Source organism: Haliaeetus leucocephalus, unplaced genomic scaffold (genome assembly GCF_000737465.1).
Source record: "Haliaeetus leucocephalus isolate CR32 unplaced genomic scaffold, Haliaeetus_leucocephalus-4.0 Scaffold156, whole genome shotgun sequence".
In the NCBI taxonomy this organism is placed as follows: Eukaryota; Metazoa; Chordata; class Aves; order Accipitriformes; family Accipitridae; genus Haliaeetus; species Haliaeetus leucocephalus.
Window position 1 is genome coordinate 620,162 of NW_010972592.1, and position 19,463 is coordinate 639,624.

General features: G+C 35.5%; 1 protein-coding gene across 3 annotated transcripts in view; it reads right to left on the reverse strand.

Moving 5' to 3' along the window:
- GPATCH2 (G patch domain containing 2) overlaps positions 1-19,463 on the reverse strand; it is a 130,682-nt gene that overhangs the window by 15,644 nt on the left and 95,575 nt on the right. Inside the window, exons 8-10 of one of the 3 annotated variants that reach the window (XM_010562136.1) lie at positions 18,797-18,867; positions 13,373-13,453; positions 1,187-1,269 (exon numbers count right to left, since the gene is read on the reverse strand). In XM_010562136.1, the coding sequence (XP_010560438.1) occupies positions 1,187-1,269; positions 13,373-13,453; positions 18,797-18,867 (235 nt within the window). Of the gene's footprint in view, positions 1-1,186; positions 1,270-13,372; positions 13,454-13,477; positions 13,584-18,796; positions 18,868-19,463 lie in introns of those variants that run through there. The other 2 variants (XM_010562137.1, XM_010562138.1) reach the window with 2 other exon arrangements.

A 19,463-nucleotide genomic window follows, 5' to 3' on the forward strand; every position in this document is an offset into this window, starting at 1 on the left:
AAATATTGGCTTTGCAAAGTTAGTCAGAAGAGCCAGCTTGTAAAATAAAATACTGAACACGGAAAGCCAAAGGTAAAATGAGTAATAAAATTAATTTCATGATACTTCATACCCTCTCAGTACAAAATGACATCGTCTAGTACTTGAAAGTTGTGAAGTGAAAATCACCTTGTAGAAATAATTATATTATTCTCTCTTCAGCCATTAAGTATTTTTCTTTCTCACTTCACATATGTTCAGAGTCTTAGAAGCTGACCCACACATTCTCTTTTTCCATACTGCTGCCACTAAGGTGCTTTTATAACATTTTTAATATTATTCTTGGTCTGTTTCTGCCACTGAGGTTTGAAACAAAGAAGTTTCAGGAGGGGGAATTCACTCGGAATACAAATATTAGGCTTCTCTAAAGATATCTATTTAGAATATATTTGAAGAACTGTATGTGTTGCATGTGCTGCTATAGTAATTGATATATGACTAGGACATGCAATCCAGATTTCCATATTAGCAATATATAAAAAGCCTCAGACAGGCACACACACACAATCTAATCCTTCCAGTACGCACATATATAATTAATACAACAAACTGATGAGAGTCCTATAAATCACTGCTAAGTATTGAAAAAGTCATTTCACAGCTGTGACATCAGCAAAATGCATCCAATGGTTGTGACCTCGCATCTGTAAAAATCTTTCAGAAATGTGCTTGCAAGTGCTTCTTATTTAATGTACAGCACTAATTTTAAGGCTGTGAAACACTGCTTTATCTCCACATTTTCAATTGTTTGCCCAAGAATTCACATCCTATCTTTATTGTGCAGGGTATTTATAGTATTCATATGCATTCCTCACAGAAAAAAGATACCTCATGTCTTCTACCTTGTAACGCTTGAAGCATAAGCAGTAATCTTTACTGTCTATGATTCTCAGTATATGAAAAAAGATTTATTCTCTTTAAAGAAGTGCCGTGCTACAAAGGACTAGAAATTGGAAATGTCTGAGGGAGAATTAAGAGAGCCTATTTATTTCTTAATCTCTATTAATAAATAAGGATAGGACATATCTGAAGTTATATGGGAAGTCACTGAATTTATCAAGCATTTTCCCAGGTCACTGACCTACTGCTTTGTATTTAGAGATTTAACATCTTGTGTTTTGTGTTCTGTCCCAGGGAAATTGGTTACCTGTGGGTCCTGGCAGGGGAGCAGCTTTCCTTCTCCGTTTGATGTCTCCCATGCACAATGATCCTAAATGTACACTGGTTTGCCTGCAAGTAATTATAGGAGAAAACTATTAACAAAGGAGGAAAACCGCCACATAAGTACACAGCTTGTATAATCTGAACCTATATCAAAACATTCTCAACCAAGATGAAGCTGCACAGTGAAGCCACCAATCTTGTTTATATCGAAGCATAATTATGTTTGTTGACAAGCGCTCAGTATCTAAATGCAGCATCATAAATTGTTACTGGAATGAATAATATAAAGGGAATGCTTTTTAATTTTCAAAACTGGCAATCTTTCTAGCTCAACATAAAACAAACCCACTATTGCTCCTGACAGGAAAATAGCTAAGATTAATTATCTAAAGAGATCACAATAGTGTTGGTAGGTTATCAATTGGCTAGTAACGCCTGACTGTCAGGACAACATTTATTACATGAAAAGTATTATCAATTTTTTTAAGGTAAGATGAAGAATGAATGAGAAAACATGAAACAGTAAACTCCTCAAAGGTGCATGAAATAAACTTGTAGCACAGCAATTTGTCCTCTTCTAATTCACCAGCAAGTTGTGAGAATGAGAACATGGAAGCATACTATCTGGTATACTCATTAAACAATTACGAGCTTACACTTGGGGACTGGAAAATTGGTGGAGTTGCAGAGGATGGCAAACAAGCAAATCTTATTGCATTAAAGCCAGCTATTAGAAACCAGGTACCACAGAAAAGGGTAAATTTGGAATTTCCAAATATTGAATTTTGGGATATAACCTTAAAGGACAACTATAGTTATTATTTTTCTTAAAGTAATGTACAGGGCCTGTAGAATGGAATATATGTAGCTGTCATTTTTTTTGGAAAGAACTAGAACAGAAGGGGGGAAAATGCAGTAATTTCTAAACTCCACAATTTTAATATGTCTCCATAACTGTTACTGAGAACTGTGATTCTTACCACAGAAGTATAGTGTATTTTGACAAAATTATGAGCTGAAAATTGCGCCTGACAGTCTACTGTAGCATAGTAACACTCTGTCACTCACGGGATCTGGTTTCAGTGTGGATATATGACTTATCCTTTACTGCATTTATAAACTTTTTAAAGCTATGCTGCTTCTAAATGAATAACAAATGGCCATATAATGTTGAGAGACCTCAGATCTGCTCAATAATGTAAAAGAGTGACAACAACAGCTTGATGAAAAATATGACAACGTACAATCCTCTACATACTTCTTCTAAAAAGTTACAGTAAATTAACAAGTACCACAGTGCTTTTATTTAAATAGTAAAATATTCCAAGAAATTTAAGTCTCACACAGAAGTACACTCTAGCTTCACCTAGTGAACCCCTGTTTCAACACTTATTTAATTCTCTTCGTTTTACAACAGACGTTTTCCTTGCAATTCTTCTAAGTTGAAATTGTGTCCTATTTTAACATCCAGAAATGGAACACAGTTGAACTAGTATATTAACGTTGTGATAAATTTCATTTTTAAACTTAGAAAGAAATCAAGATGTGCAACCCTTTCATAATTGATTGTATAATAAAGAAAATTAACATTTAAATACAATATGGGGAAACAATTATTAGAAAAAAAATAAGGGATGTTTAATCATCAATACATCAATATTTAACATTGATATTAAACATGCAGAATAAGTTGTGTGGTAAATTATATGTTAAACAGTGTGCAACGCTCAGTTTTCTCTTCTGAATGAAAAAGGGAGAAAGTCTCCAGGAATACAAGTAGGATGAAAGATAAAAATTAATAAAGTCAGGCAATTGAACCTGAAGACCTGAGCCACAGCAGTAACAGCTAGCAGCGTTTGAGTTATTCTACCCAGAATTGATTATCTGTTACACTACATTGAGATATCTAGATTATTGATCTGTAAGATTATGGTACTGGGGTCTCCCCACTTTTCCTCCAGGCACACGGAATGGAGTTGCAACAAATAACACTAAGTAAGGACTACTTTGTTATTGTTGTCACCCTTCATGTAGAACATAGCAGTTACTTTTTAATTTAAAATCAATGAACGTCTGAAAGGCAGCCTTGTTCCTTCAGCATAAATGAATCATTTGCCTTTGCCGAGCACAACAACCCGATCACCAGCCAAGGTGAGTGTGGGTATTTCTTTGTTGTTGTCGAAAATTCTGTACACCACAAATAAATAACAATATGCTAGAGCACCAATTAAGCTTTGTCAAACCCAGTTTTATGGCCACTAACATCAAACATTAAGCTAACTCGTGATTCTAAAGCATCATTTGCTTTCGCCAGGTCTTAACATTTGATATGCACTGTCAATGTAGATCACAGCAAAACAAAAAGCTTTTTTTTTTTTTTTTTGTTAAGAGGAAGAGACAAAAACTGTCACTGCCCTGGAACTGGCAGGTTAGACAAAATGAGGTATTATTCTGAAGCTGCACAGTACATTTTGAAATGCTTGTAATGGAGGTATTATAATATTATAAAGTAGGGAGAACTCTGACCCTCAATCAGGCTAAGTTCAGCATTATGTTTCTTAGCATTAAATCAGAAGAGCGTGGATTACAGAAAGGAAGAAAGCTATTTGCCTGACTTCTCTCTACTTACCCCTAGCTTGCTTCCAGCTATCATTTATAAATAGTGCTCTGGAGGGAAGCTAGGCATTTTATTAGGGAAAAAATAAAACTTGTTAAGACCACCTTGCCTGAAAACTTGGCTTTTGACGTGCTGGTGACAGGGACTGGAGCAAGCAGTGTCAAATGGAATAATTTTTAAGGAAAGACAACAAGAACTTGTCGCCTCATTGTATGCATTTACAAATAGAGGCTTTTCAGAGTATTAGGCCTAGTTAAAGCTGCCCTCTGGATAAAAAGTGTTCCCAAGCAGCCTCAGACAAGCTTGGGAGACAAACAGATGTGACTATGGTCCCTGGCGTTTGGCAAGAACACTCACTGTCAATAAGAAAAATATGAGCATGGACAGGGCATCAGCTGCACCGCGGCCGAGCAGGCCTGCAAGTGTCACAGCAGCGGCAAAGTTGTGGCAGAGGGAAATAAGAGGGCTGCAAAAGCCAGGCTGGTGTGAACTTGCACTAGCACGCCAAGAATTTTGTTGTTATTGTTGTTGTGCCATGCCTCGACGTATTAAACAAAAACATTGGAAAAGCCGCTGTCAATTTTTATTCATTTTTCATCTTGCGCACGGTGTTTAGATTCTCCTTTCTATGTGGTAAATAAGAGCCACAAAAATGAAGACAGACTGGGAAGGTAGTAACAACAAAAAAGCTACTGAAATAATAAATAATAAACACAATAAAAAATAGTTTTTATACAGCAAATACTTTTATAGAAGCAATGACATGTAAAGCAATTCACAAGCATCCATGCATTCTTGTGACAAACACTCACTCTGACAGAAATTTCGCTATCTCCTTCTTAAATAGTTGCAGTCTCCCTATCATTTCTTTTTTCATCGTAATTGTCCTTACTATGCTAGCACGCCTAGAATTGTCTCTCTAAGCTCCCCAAACATTTCTATCCGTGCCTACTCAACACAACTTCTTTTTCTGTAATTTTCATAGCTCAATAAGCAAATATTTTTGATGAGTGCCTTTTCTACAGTTACACATGTTCACCTCTCCAAGACATTTGTAATAGGCTATGTCAGATTTTTATCTACCCTGACCTTTGCAGCCAATGGACCATTTGGTTACATTCCCCAAATAAACATTTTGTTCTATGGGGGAACCTACAGCTGCACTGCTTTAATTGCAATCCACCTTCTCAGCAACCAAGCACACAAAGCGGTTCTTAACTCACTAGTAGGTATCACCTTTGTCGCTATCAGAGTTCTAGGTTCACCAGTCCAGTCACTGAGAAGGATAATACAGTAAAACGGGTGTAGGACAACAGATACTCCTGAACATGAGTTCTAGCTCTCTGGTTTATTAGATGTTTCTGTAATCACTATCATCCCATGTGTAAACAAAAACAAACCAAACCCCCAAACCCCACCAAAATGCAAAAATCCCCTTTCTCCCCAAATTAAAAAATGCTATTCAAATTCAGTAATTATTCCACAGACTCTTCAGAGAGATGCAATGAAGACAGTCTTATATAGCAGATAGCTTCATACATGCTAGTACAACGGTCTAAACTAGCGAGGCCGTCATCTCACTTGGGGGAACTCTGGGTACTAGTGTATTAAATACAAAATGTTTGCAGGTTTATTTTATATGTCTCATTGTAACAACATGTCTGTTCATCACTTTACTTTGCCCGTCTGCCGTTAGCAGCTGTCACTTTCCTTGCAAGCTGCAATGCTTTATTTGATATCAGTGCAGTTGCTTTTGTTGGTGCACTGTAATTGTGCCGACGGTTACAACATCATCGAAGGCAAACTTAATTTTGTCCTTTAGTATATTTACTGTCAAACCACTTAGCAGATGACACTACGACATTGCTAAGATTGCTTGTAAGTAATGGAGGTGATGGTTTTATGTTCTGTTTGTGTCAAAAATGCATAAAAGTACTGATTACTAACAAGGGCAGATGTGGAAGAGTGTGTGTTTTTTGTTTAACACTATTAAATTTCTGTACTCTAACTTGGAAAATCCTATGCAGCATATTGTTGTGATGTAATAATGTTTTCAAGAACACTGATTTCTATTTTACAATTGGATGACTTGGTAATGATCAATACTTGCCTATCCATTATATTCCAATTAGCATCTCTCTCACCTGAGGAACAAATCCACAGCAAATAGTGACACACCATTCTGCCACAGTATCCACGCATTCCTGCAGATGGCTGTAGAACTCTTTAAGTTTATCACCACTGAACGCTTCAGCTAATGAAGAGGCTTGATAAAAGTTTGTAAGCGAACTCCTTTCACAAGAGATTACAATAAGGCAAGAGTTGACTGGTTTGCATTTTAGAAGGGACTTGAGAGATTATTTTGAAGGGGAAATGTAACTGAAACTGTCAGTTCTCAGTCTTAAAATATAGATATGAAATAGATATGAATATGGATATGACTGAAGAGAGAATGCAGTGAGGACCATGACTCACTTTAAGCTTGAAATGACTGGACAATTTCTTATAAACTGAAACTGAGTAGGGAGTGCATGAAGCAATGTTCACAGCAGCAGTTAAAAATGAAAAAAAAGTAACTCAGTTGCATAACAGAGAAGCAAGCTAATAAAATGATTAAAAAAACCAGAATGTGTGGAACAGCTCAACTTTATAAAATCAAAGAATAATCCGAGCAAACCTCCCACTATTTAAGTACCTTTTACATAAAAATACCACAGAAATGGTTCTCACATCCTCACACAGAATGGACCTGTAGTACAGGTTATCTCATTTATTACATGGCTTAAAATGCAGACACTGCTGTATCTGGTGGCCAACGGAACTGCATCCATTAGCACTGCTTAAATAAGAGAGTTTGGGTGAACTTGAACTCTTACTGTACCTTTCTAAATCTATACAAGTGGCAGACAATGGCTTCAAGTCCATGGAACAGTTTATGATCAGTTTAGAGGTAAACACCATTAAAAACCTGTTATATATGTATTTCTAAATGTCCCATCACCCTATTAGTTAATTAGGTAAGATGAACACAAAACTCTACACTTCCATTTCACTGAGTCTCCAGAAGCATGGACTTACTCGAAGGGTATCACATCAAATACAAGTACGAAGCAATTGGTGCTGTAAATTTGGGAAGACTATTCTGTATTATCTAGGTATAATGAATACTTCTAATCTTTGCCTCTGGCATGTATCTCAATATAACCACAGAAAAGATGCACGCTGATTTGACAATATTACACTGAAATATGCAAAGTATGTTTGTTTTTGAGGAAAAATATATGAAAAGCAATGGCTCGGGAATTTTATACGGAAAGATTTCCTCTTTCCCTTGTAGCACACAGCTTGGCCAAAACATGGACACAGCCTCTGGTCTCCATTTGAATACTCAGAGAAGAGTAACACATGTAGTAATGCATGTGCCCCATGGACAATTAGAGAGGGATGGCACCTTGTGCATTCTGAAGAAGGTACTCACACTCTTTCACTCTAAAATATGCATAGTGCATGTGCACTTCCAGTAGATGCACAGGACACCACTTTGAGGTCAACATTCCTGGGGAGTAGGTGAAGACAGATAACAGTGAACAAAACAGCTGCTTCAACAATGAAGATTTGGACTCCGCATCTTAGTATTATGGTATAGGGCAATCTTAACAAAACATTGCTGGATTTTTTTTTAAGAACATTTGAGATAAACCTTACTCAGTACAAATTTACCCAGCTTCAGGTCAAATCAATGTCTGAAATCTATTTTGTTATTTGTTACAGAAACACATCACATGCATGTGTGCCTGCTGGCAACCTTGGCATTCAGTATATTAAATGCCAGAACACTCATCAGAGGCTACACCAAAGCTGCATTCTTGGTGAACATTTCCTCACCTGAGCCTTTTTTCCAGAAAAAAATATACTTTTGATAATGGGACACTGAGATCGTATGCTCAGGCTGTACATAGGGTCTCCCTCTACTTCCATCAAATCCTCTCAGTGAATTAGAAGAATTTCATGGCTTTTATGGAACCTGTGAAAGCAGCATTGGTGATACACAGTATCAGAAGACAAGATTCCTGGAAATTAGAAACTTAAAAATCTCTTTCTCTAGTTTGCTTTTGTTTCTAATGTGTGAAATAGTTCATAAATACTCCCTCATGCTAACTTTCTGCAGGCTGTGGAAAGAACCACCCTCATCCCATCCAGCACTGGAGTGTTGACAGTATTAAAAGGATTTCTCTCTTGGCTAGGAGTGGTAGACCAGTACTGCTGCAAATTAGTCTTGTCGACCAAAACACGTTAAAAGTTTTTACAGAAAATTTTCATTCAGCGCTAAAGAACTGGCAATATAATAATGAAATACAGTGCATATGCAGCATATGTATTAATTTTTAATGCTTATGAAGATGAATACGCATTTCTTCTTGGTATCGCTTTTCTCAGACACCATTCAGGTGAAATCAGTTCCACACTTGATTCCTCCACATCCTTTACAAACAGTAAAGCTTTTCTTCAGACTTGTCTAAAGAATGACATCATCTATACAACAGATTGCTTCATCTGCCTCCACAACTGCAAAAACCATTACATTGACCAGAAGAGCTATGCACTTTATTTTCCTTTTATTAAATCTTAAACAGATGTGATAAAACCATGCAGCTCTATCGAACTCCTTTCATACTATGCCAATCTGTTCACAACATAACTTTAAACATAAGGGTGACATACCTGTATTATTGAAAGTCCTAGTGCAACCCTATTTTGAGAAGAATACAATCTTCCCCTGGCCCCATCAGATTACCTCATCATCTAATACTATATCCTAATATGTTCCTTTCTGTTATCTTTTTCAGCACTTTCAAGTCTCACTCAGACACAGCAGTCGTCCAAAATTTACCTGAACTCTACAAATCTACAGATTCAACTCCACTCTGGCATAATTTGAGCAAACACAATGGAAAATAAAAACTTACATGACTACATATGTTTTGACACCCAATCTCAAGTCACTTATGTAATTTATTTGTGAACTGAGTCTCTAAAAAAAAAAAAATTCTGCAGTAGAGGCCTACTGCCCTCAGAAAGGATAATGCATTGTTTTTTCTTGTTTCTAATTAGTAATTTAAGCATATGTTCAGCATTTAACTCTAAATGTTTGCCTTTTCCCTAAGCTCTAAGACAGCTGTCCAAGATGTGAATGCCAGAAAACATTTAAATATCAACATCTGTTGAATTATGTTAATTTAGTGTAATATAATTGGGCATGAGTTGGAATTGATCAAAAGTATATGAATTACACAAAGGCAAATCCAAACCAATATCTTGGTGTACAAACAAGTCACCAAGGAACACTGAGGGAATAAAACCAAAAAATCCACTTCTGTTAAAAATGAAACAGCTAAAACTTAGTTTTTTTCAACAAATGCCATGATTTCACATTTTCAAGACAGGACATGAGTATTTATAATCATTCAGAATATAAATTTAATATTCATTGATAATATTTCTATATATTTTGACAGCAAGTTCCATTATTGTTTTGTGTCAAGCAACACCTGATAAAAACAATGCTCATATTTGTGTAATGGTGAAACATAGTTAGAAAATAGGCTGCAGTAATAGAATGCCATCCTGTTACAGGACAATATTGTTTCACAAATTCTAAAGCAAATATTCTTTGGTTTCTTCTTCATCTTGCGACAACATTGTTGGTATCCAAGAGATATGGGCCCCGATCCAGCTATGAAGTGATTTGGAAAATATCATTATGACTTGAGCAGTAACCATGGGCTTAAACAGATACTTCAACAGAAGGACTCGACAGCTTACTCAGTGACACTATTTCTTCCAGATATTTCTGGATACATATTTGTTTACTAAGTATGATAGTCACTAAATAAACTTAGTGCAGGACAAATGTATTTTGTTGAAAAGACTTTAAAAAACACATCTTAAAGTTCTGGATTACACTTATACAGAGTTAGGTTGAATTATTGCAAACATTAGCATCACATTCAAAATCCTTTGCTTTTAAAACAGGTATAGAAGAAGAAGCAACACTAAAAATCCAAATATCTAATATAGTAGCTCAAAAATGGAAGGAGGAAAATGTCCTATCAGGTTGGAAGCACTCAACACTCTGCCTGTATGCCAATTTCTTTCTTTACCTCTGTGCTGGGAAGGTGAGCAAGCATGGCTAACCGGAAGGAATTTAGTTCAGTATGAGACCAATAATTCAATTAATGTAGGTAAAGAGCCAGCACAATGTAACGATTTTTAACCAGTCATTCAGACCTAGACCTGGACCAGTGATCCAGAAGCTTTTTGTCATATTACATCCATCGTGGTCAGTCCTTAACCTACTGTCTTCCAATCGGTTCCAAGAAAGTAAGTGCTCTGTAGCTGGACCCCAACATCATTCTCCTCCGTAGTCCCTTTCACTTCCCTATTTTTAATACTATGCTTGAGAAACAACTCTTCAAACAGTCTTATTGTCTGACCAAGATAGTACAGTTATAATCCAGTCAATCAGATAAACAAAGATATAATTGTATACAAGTTGGGATGGGGGGGGGTAAGTCATTAAAGCTGAGACTGAACATTAAGCAAATTATGCTTCTGAACACTCCGCACCTATTCCTCTCAGTAACTGTCATGCAACTCCATTGAGTACAAGGGGTCTGTGTGTGTAGGAGTGAATGCAAAATTTGACTTTCTAATAACAAAGGAGAGCAGGTAAGAGAAAGTTAAAGAAACATTGACTTTTTTTTTTTTGGTCCTTTTTAGTTTCAAAATTCTTTCATAGCAAAAACTTCACTTATGTCCTTCTGCTCTGTATTATTGACTAGCAATATCAAGACTTCTAAAAATATGTATATGAAGTAACAGAAGAATGGCAAAACTAATTGCAAAATCCAAAAATCATCAGGCTGAACAGTGTCTTTGCTTCCTTTTGGCTAGGACAGTTACTGAGTGTTAGTTTCCAGCTAGGCTGAAATTTAGTTACAATAAATGATCACAATTTAAAAATATCAACAAAGAAAATAAACATGAAAATTTTATGTAATTTGAAACGAACTACTGAAATTTTCTTCTAAACTCTTTTTCTCCTTACACAAACCCCACAGTGTGAATAGAAGTCAGTGTGTCTATGCCTCAGAATTTTAGTGAATGTGCACCACTGGATGCTGCTTTACGTATATGCGATTCAGGGATCCCTTCAAGATTAGTAGGAACTGGATGTAAAAATTGCACAAACAGTTTAATTTACAGTAAGAACAGCGAGAGGCAAACCAACCCTTCCTTCATGCATGGCTATTCATCCTTATGTTTGTGGTTTCATGTGCCTGTGTGGTGAACCAAATAGAGTAGATCCAAATTTCTCGTGGCAGGGGAGATGCTGGGACAATTAAGTGGTGGAAAAACAGACTGCAGAATAACCTCTTTTGATTGCAATGCTGCTTAACAATAGTTAAACAGTTTGTGGAACTACAGTGCAAGCTACTGTGCATGGCTCCTGCTCAGACCTTAAACAGCAGGAAGGGTCTTCACACCTCTGAAGCCCAAATTAACTTTATCTTTATGCCATTAGCATTTTAACAGGTAAGATGAAACAAGCAAAGCTTGAGCTCTGGAGCACGAGCTCGAGCAGAAGAAGAGAGAGAGTGTCTAATGCAGTTGAGTGTGAGAAACAAGCATACCATGTGCTAAAATTCGGGTACTGGAAAGTGAGAAATTTGTTATCAATTCATTCAGGGGAAAATTCAATCCAGATGGTACATCAGGAGGATCAGAAGTACACGATTTCTAGAGGCTATCTGATTTTTTGTTATAGATATTTTTTAAAGTCAGGCCTTACTGACTTCCTGTTAGTTAACATACTCATGTGTACCTGGAATTCAATTTTAAATGTCAAATTTTCAGTATAATTTAGCACCTTATTTCTGTACAATATTATAAAGTAGATTAGATTTTATTGCAATAACAACGAAATTTGTCTTGTGGTTTTGTACTTAATTAGTTTTGCATTAAAGATGCAATGAAACTGCTCAGATCACACGGAATGATGTATTTTCAAAACAGAGCACTGTCTCTTCAAAATTTCTGCTACTTCTGCAAATGTTCTCATTATGGAAGTTGAGTTAAAATATGATACTTTTAAGACACTTAGTGACTAATGTTCATTTAGTCAATGGATACTTTAAATCTATCCATGAAGCAGTACCGAGGCTTGAAGATTTCCATAAAATTAAAGCATCACACACTGGCTACATTTTGAAATAACAATCAAACTGTCATCGCCCCGTCCGCCTCTCCCAAATAAAAATCTTTTTGGGACTTGAAAAATAAGGCCATAGTATAGAAAACTCAATCAGGAATTGCTCTCTTCCAAAATGGCACCATCTTTTATTCCTCCTGGAGAAGAAAAATACCAAACTGATGGAATAATGTTGTCCCCGAGGGTGACAGCAAGGGAGGAAAGCAATGTGTCCTCAAACATTCACATAATTTAATCTGGAACTGCAAATATTATTAAGCACCAATCATAACAGTACAGTTACTGCTTCATGGCACTCCGAAGAGGAGATAAAACTGCTTAGTTGTTAATTTCTAATGATGTAAACACATTTGGATTTTAATGTTATATCTGAATCTCCTGCATTATTAGCTCTGGGGTTACAAGATATTAACTTACTACCTTTAATAATTTTACACTTGAATTAAAAGGTGTGTTTAAACATTACTTTCTTTTAAAGTATTTTTGTTGAGAATATGTGTTCATGCAATCTCAGAAGTGAATCACCTAGTAAGATAGCTATGCATTCCTTAGCTTTACTGCAGTGTAAGTATGTGCATGTTTTCACGTATAATTTTCAAAAACTGGATGAATTTACCTCCTCTGGTATTGTAATTTCATTCCACAAAAGCCACATTAAACAATTACAGTTCTTGTAATTAACCAGTAGTCTAATGTACAGTTTTCTTATCCCAATCCATTAACAGCTGCTCAAAAAATGTAGTAATTAATGGTTTCATTTATTTTTGGCAAACCTGCAACTCGACAAATAGTTTTGTATCTGCTGCAAATTAGGACTCTTTCCCAAACGACAGATGACACGGTGGGAAAGAGGGAGCAGACAGAATCCTTGCACATCTTTGTCTCTTTAGAAGATCAAATAAAGAGCAGCTGTAATACTATTTGTCACATCTGTGTAAAAAAGTACCATGATCCATATCATCAGATGAAAATGAACAAATGCTGTACAAATGTACAAATAGGGGTTTCCCTTGTATTTCTAACCAAAGCAATAATACACTTTTGAAAAGCTCTCATCAGGTTTGGTGTCATTTTTCTCTTAGGAGCTTTCTTTAAATACTGATTCATAGAGAATACTGTTAGCTACAAAAAGTGAAAATACTTGAGAGTAATCCTCTTATACCGACACAAGGCACATATTTGAACTGGATTGAGAACAACTAGAGAAAGGAGGGAAAGAGAGAGTTGCAGAAAGCATGGGGAAGTTACGACTAATGTTCTGGGTTTTTATTGACATTTACCACCATTTAGTAGCATCTGACATACTTCCTTTACATAACTCTTCTTGTACTACTTCCAGAGTCTGCTTTCCTGAATGTCTCCTCCACATGTGTAAAGACCCGTATTTGAATCTGTGCTGTTCACCACGGCCGGACAAGACTTCAAAGACTTCTTGCCAGCTCAAAATAGAGCAGCAACAGGTGATCACTGGATGACTGGCACACAGTCCTCCTGTCATGTTATAGTAATGGACGAGTCGGTGGCTCCTGCTGATTTTTAAAGAAATATCAAGGTACTACCTCCACCTCAAGGTATGGTCTACTTTGCAGCCGCAAGAAGTGGCTAGTTAGTTGATAATAAGCTGCTGCTACATTGACTGTTAACACAGGATCTGTTAGCTAGCTGAATCCTAACTTGTCTCATTCTGCTCCACCATAAAATCCCTTTTATGAGTATGACTTAGCCTTCTTTCAAGCCAGGACTGAACTGCATAAGAATTACAAATAGCTTTTTTTTCTTTTAAATGTCTCTGGGGGAGCATTTGAGTGTGAAAAGCCAACAGAGAATTATCAAGATACGACCAAAACAAAATTGGTAAGCGGTGAAAATTTGGGGACTATTCTCTTTTCAGTTTCTCAATTCTTGCATGTGTCATAAATTCTACTTATAGTACAGTAAGAAAAAATAAATATGTAGATAAAATAATTAATGATACCTAGTGGAAGGTATCCCTGCCCATGGCAGGGGGGTTAGAACTAGGTGATCTTTAAGGGCAACTTCCAACCCAACCCATGCTATGATTCTATGATTAACAAGAACACACTGTAAAAGAAATATGACACAAGACCATTATGTATAGTAAAGGAAATAATTAAACAAGTTTATCTTATTCAGTAGTCTGCTGTTTTCCCAATCTGCAATTCTGTTGCTTCTAGATTACAGCACAAATTAACTGGTTATGGCATCGACTGTATGACCAAAGGCAAAATATTAAGTTGCTTAAGTATTCTGGTTATTTTTTTCAAATGAGGATGAAAGTACTTCCTAATTTCATAAGGGTATTGTGAGGATAAATACATTAAATATTAAGAGACAGGCAGACATTGTATGATGGAGGTCCCCCATATATTTAACAATATAATCACACGTTCAAAATCATGTTCCAGCAGCTCAGCAAAATACCGTTCAACACTGTCTCCATTGCTGACCAAAGGAATCTCTTAGCCCTGGGGAATCATCTTTAGGTAGAACTTGTTTTTGTAAATTTTTACAAAGGTGACTTAAGAAAATGCGTTTTACCTCACGACAGGAGCAGGCAAACAATGAGCGCATGATCAGCTATGGCAGTTCAGCTGCCAAGCAGCAACTTGTTAACTCACCATAACTCAATCATGTTCAATTGTTTGCCCACAGCCTCAGGCTACAGACAGACATTTGGTCTGCTAACAACTGTGCCAGATGAAGACATTACTATCCCAAGCTATTTGTTATCACACATCTGCTGGAGATTATCATCTCCACAACTCTGCCGGAGGAAGAAATCATGTGAGCACCTCCTAATATGGTTTGTTACAAAACCAGCCAATTTAATTTAAATAGGTGAGTTGAGCTAACCAGGCTAGTTTTGTCCAAAGCATATTAAAAAATGCAGACAAAAAGACTTCTTTACTGGTAAAAGAGTAGAGGATGAAAACAAGCAGCTGGAAGAATTAACACCTTTAAGCAGTATAGCTGGATTGGGGAGGGGACTATTCCTGTCCTAATGCAGAGAGATAATGTAAACAGAGAACTTTTTCAAGGCTATACAGGAGGAAACAAATGTAGCTTCTAAACCAGTATTATTTAGTACTGTTCATATAATTTAAATAATTAATGGGAAAACTACATATTTGTAGATTAAAGCTTATCTGTAAAGGTAGCATAAATATATATATATATATTTAAATGTGTCAAATACAGAAGGTCATGTGTTGAACTGTATCAGCATAATATAATCTATCCAGGTTCTAAGTTTTGTGGTGCACGACTGTGCCCCCTCCTTAACATTTGGTTCTTCAATAGCCATATCAACAGCTCTCAACAAACTAATTATCTTGCCACTAGTAAAAGTTCCTGTCAGTTTGTATAGGATTGGCTCATTATTATTAATTTTGACAAAACAAACCTAATACAAGCAACCCAGTACAGTAAAACCCACCCAGAAAGTATCAGTATTATTCCACCATGAAAAGACAGCTGCAGACCAGTGCCGTGCTTAGAGCTCCACACCTTTCTGGTGTATTTACAGAGTAAATTATTCCACAAGTGACTGATCTAATGTAATACGGGTATTTACATATTGTCTACATGCTGAGACAAGAACTGTGTTCAGTCATCCAAAAGGGGTAAGGAAAGTCAAGGCAAGCATAGAAAAATGTGTGTGTATACACATATCTTGCATACATATGAAAAACAGAAGAAAGGTCTTCCAAAACAGCAAACAAAGATAGTCCCACAACAACAAACACAGTTGTGTGAAAACTATACAAAGAAAGACCCAGAGAAATTCTGTCTTGCAATAAAAGCAGATTAAACTGTATTCTGGATAAGTACAACATTTTCATAGAATGTCCAATACTTACCCACTGCTGCTGTTCTATCACCACATATCGCAACAAACAGTAGGACAATATAAGGTCACAGCCATTACTTTTTGTATGCCTCTTTTTAAAGGGGTTACCCATCTGAATTATCTTGATGTGTCAAACTGCAATAGTTTAACATATGCAAGAACTAATTTAGAGTAAATTTGAGAACGCTGCAGACTTTCAGGTGTGAGTAAACACTTGCATTCAACAGAAGATTTAACTGCATATGCACTTAGTACACTGAAATAATGAAAGATTTACTATAATGTTACTTAATTTGGTAACTTAATCTTGTGACATTTGATTGGTATCACTGTAGTTTAGTGGTTTTTAAAGTATTTGGGCACATGCAAAAATCTAAATGACAGATTTTCATTTTAAGATTTCATACACAGTAATGAAGATGCATATTTGCAGCTAAGGTGATGTTCACCATTTTACTAACTGTGAACAATATTTGCTACTAAAACTGTAATTTCTATAGGCACCTTGTTAAGCAGAAACATTCTCCTTCTCTGTATTGTCTGGTGAAACTAAGATTAACCCTTTCGGTAGAATTGATAATTTAAAATTAAGTCATAACAAAATCAGCCTTCAGTATTAACCACAGATAAATCTGACATATGTCAATACGCACTATGAATTTAATTTGTAAGGAACAGAATACCAGAGAATTTTCTTGAATCAAACGAGGATAGGTACTATGAACATATGAGGAGATGAACTATGTAATTGTCATGTATTGTTCCTATATATCTGAATTTCAATCTCTATTTTGGTTGTTACAGCTTTTGATAAAAAGCAAAATTTTAGGTTATAGAACACTTAAACTATAGGAAGAAAGTAGTCACCAGACATGCTATTGGCCTGAGAGAAAAAACATTTGCACATAGTGCAAATTAAATTCTTATTTTCAGCAGGTAAACTGTAGCAAGAATGCTAAAATATGTTCAATATGCGTCTTGTAAATAAGATGTATATGACTTGATATTCTAGGACAGCAGATGGCCTGTTAAAACTATCATTTTCATAGAAGTTTGAGAATTACTCTTCAAGTCACTTTAAAGAACTAACAGTAAAGTTTCTGTGGTAGGCAGAGAAAACAGTGGTTTTATGAAAAAGCACAAATAACTATTTTGAAATAACCTGACTCCATCTGGAGGAAAAAGCCTCTGAAAACAGAGATGATGGTACCAGGAGATGTTAGCAAGTGCCCTTGCTGTTTTTAAGGGTATTACAGTATGATAATGTACTGTGGATTTATGTACGTCATAATAATGGTTTATGTTAAGTTTTACTTTAATTTTACCGATATTTTACAGAACATGTCAGTCTTCAGGCTTGGATTTGCCACCTATTGCTTCTATGCAACCCTGCCAGATGTTTATTGGGATAACAGTCTACTAATGTACTGCTGACCAGACCTGAAGAGAGGTTGAAGATCACTTCAGGTGTTGAATGTCATTTTAAAAATCTCTATTCTAACCACTTCTGTAGGTAGCAATCACTTCACAAGAGTTTCACTGGTCAGAATAACAAACACATAAATTATGATTCTGAACTCCTCAGACACCATTTTACATTGCTACAGCATAAAAAAGATCCTAAAATGACTTGAAACATAATCTGTTTCTTACTGCTCACTTTATATCCACTTTATACTCCCAATTTCATGTAAGCAGCCTGATAGCAAGAGAGCATTTATGGTGATAATTCATATCTAAAGTGAACTAATTCTAAAATTCTGAGCAAAAAAAAAGATTTAACAAGTGCGCTTCCCAGAAAACGTATGCAGAAGTTTTCTATTTTTTTTTGCTTAACATAAAAGGTTTAATAGACAAAGATAACCACAATTTCTGAAGATGAATGACCAACACTTGCATAACAAATGTTTTAGAGCATGTAACGACAACTTGTATACAGTGAAATAGATTCATATTTAATATGCATATTTTTGAAAGAAATATTGGTGTCCCCTTCCAGGTATTCATCAAAGCAAGTATTTAACAATATTAAAAACTTATTTCAGGATGACCACATATACGCTAAAACACAAGTGACTCACTCAAAACCATAGTATTACATAATGATATAAATCTATTATAACTTTTTGAATAAAGTAATTTGATAGCACATTGTCATCTTTACAGAACTACATAAAAATTGTTTAAGGTGTTGTGCATAGCAAGGGAAACATTTCTGTAGTTTCTTGTTTTAAAAAATACTAGAATTAAAAGAATTATTTGGCAGAATAGATCCAGCAGGTAACATGTACATAAAAAACCCTCTAGGAACAGACTCCTAGACCAGTGCCTACCAGTTCAGTGTTGAATTTTTTGTCTTTTGAGGGAGAGGAAAGAAGCTGGAGGATAGAACTAGATTTGGTATTAGTAAGTCTTCACAATAAAATTTTTATTGTCAAAACATGATATAAATACAATTTAAGTGTTACAGTATTTGAGTTATCCTCTTGATTTCAAAAGCATGTATGCATAATGGTAATTTTATACATTTTCAGCACTTAACTTACATGCCAGAAGCACAAACCTTAGTTTGGCATCCATTTCATTCTGATGTTTACTAGAGAGATTAAGTTTGGTAAGTGTAGTTGGTTATAGTCAAGAATAAAGTCTAATATCCACATTTTAGGCAAAGATTATGCCATACAAAAGAAATTCTTCAAAGTAAATCACAAAGAACCAGAAGACCTCTGAAAATACCCCAAAAGAATGGTGTGATTACTTATATAAAAATTGGAGAGTTAGGAAATCAACAAATTCATAAACAGTATTAATGACAGCTGCAGCATTAACTTACCTGCTAGCTGTTTTTACAGAGCTGTTCTTCTTGTGTCCTCTCTCCGATCGGTTGTCTCGCAAGAGTTGAAGCTATTAAAAAAAGTGTTCAGAACAGTCTCACAAGCAATACCTTTATATGCTTTTTAGAAATGTTATCATGACAATGCCATTCTTTCCTGTCTTGAGTAATCTTTCAACAGCTTTCACCCATGACTCTAGAAGAGACTGACATCTAATAGAATTTTATAATAATTGCTAGTATTTTAAGATATATCCACCAATTTAAAATTCCTAAATAAATGAAAATGTAAAAATTAAACCATTCTCAAAGCATATTAGAAAGCCATGCAATTCACAATTTCACAATTAACTTATCTGTAAAATTTTGCAATTTTCACAATTTCAGTTTAAATTTTCAAAATGGTATAATGAAAATTGTTGGAGAACACTTAAATTACAAAAAACTATTGAGGTTGGCACTTGTATCTAAGCAGTTATGAAATAGTTACAAACTCTTCTAAGCCCCAGGAGTTTTTGTAATTTGAAAATTGCAGAATCAACAAACCCACAATATTAAAGCTTCCCATAATAGTGGGGAAGTAGGAATAATGAATGATTCATTTAAAACTGTCAAAAAGTTGCACTAAAGAAATTAAAACGACAGTATGAAAAATACAAATGTTTCT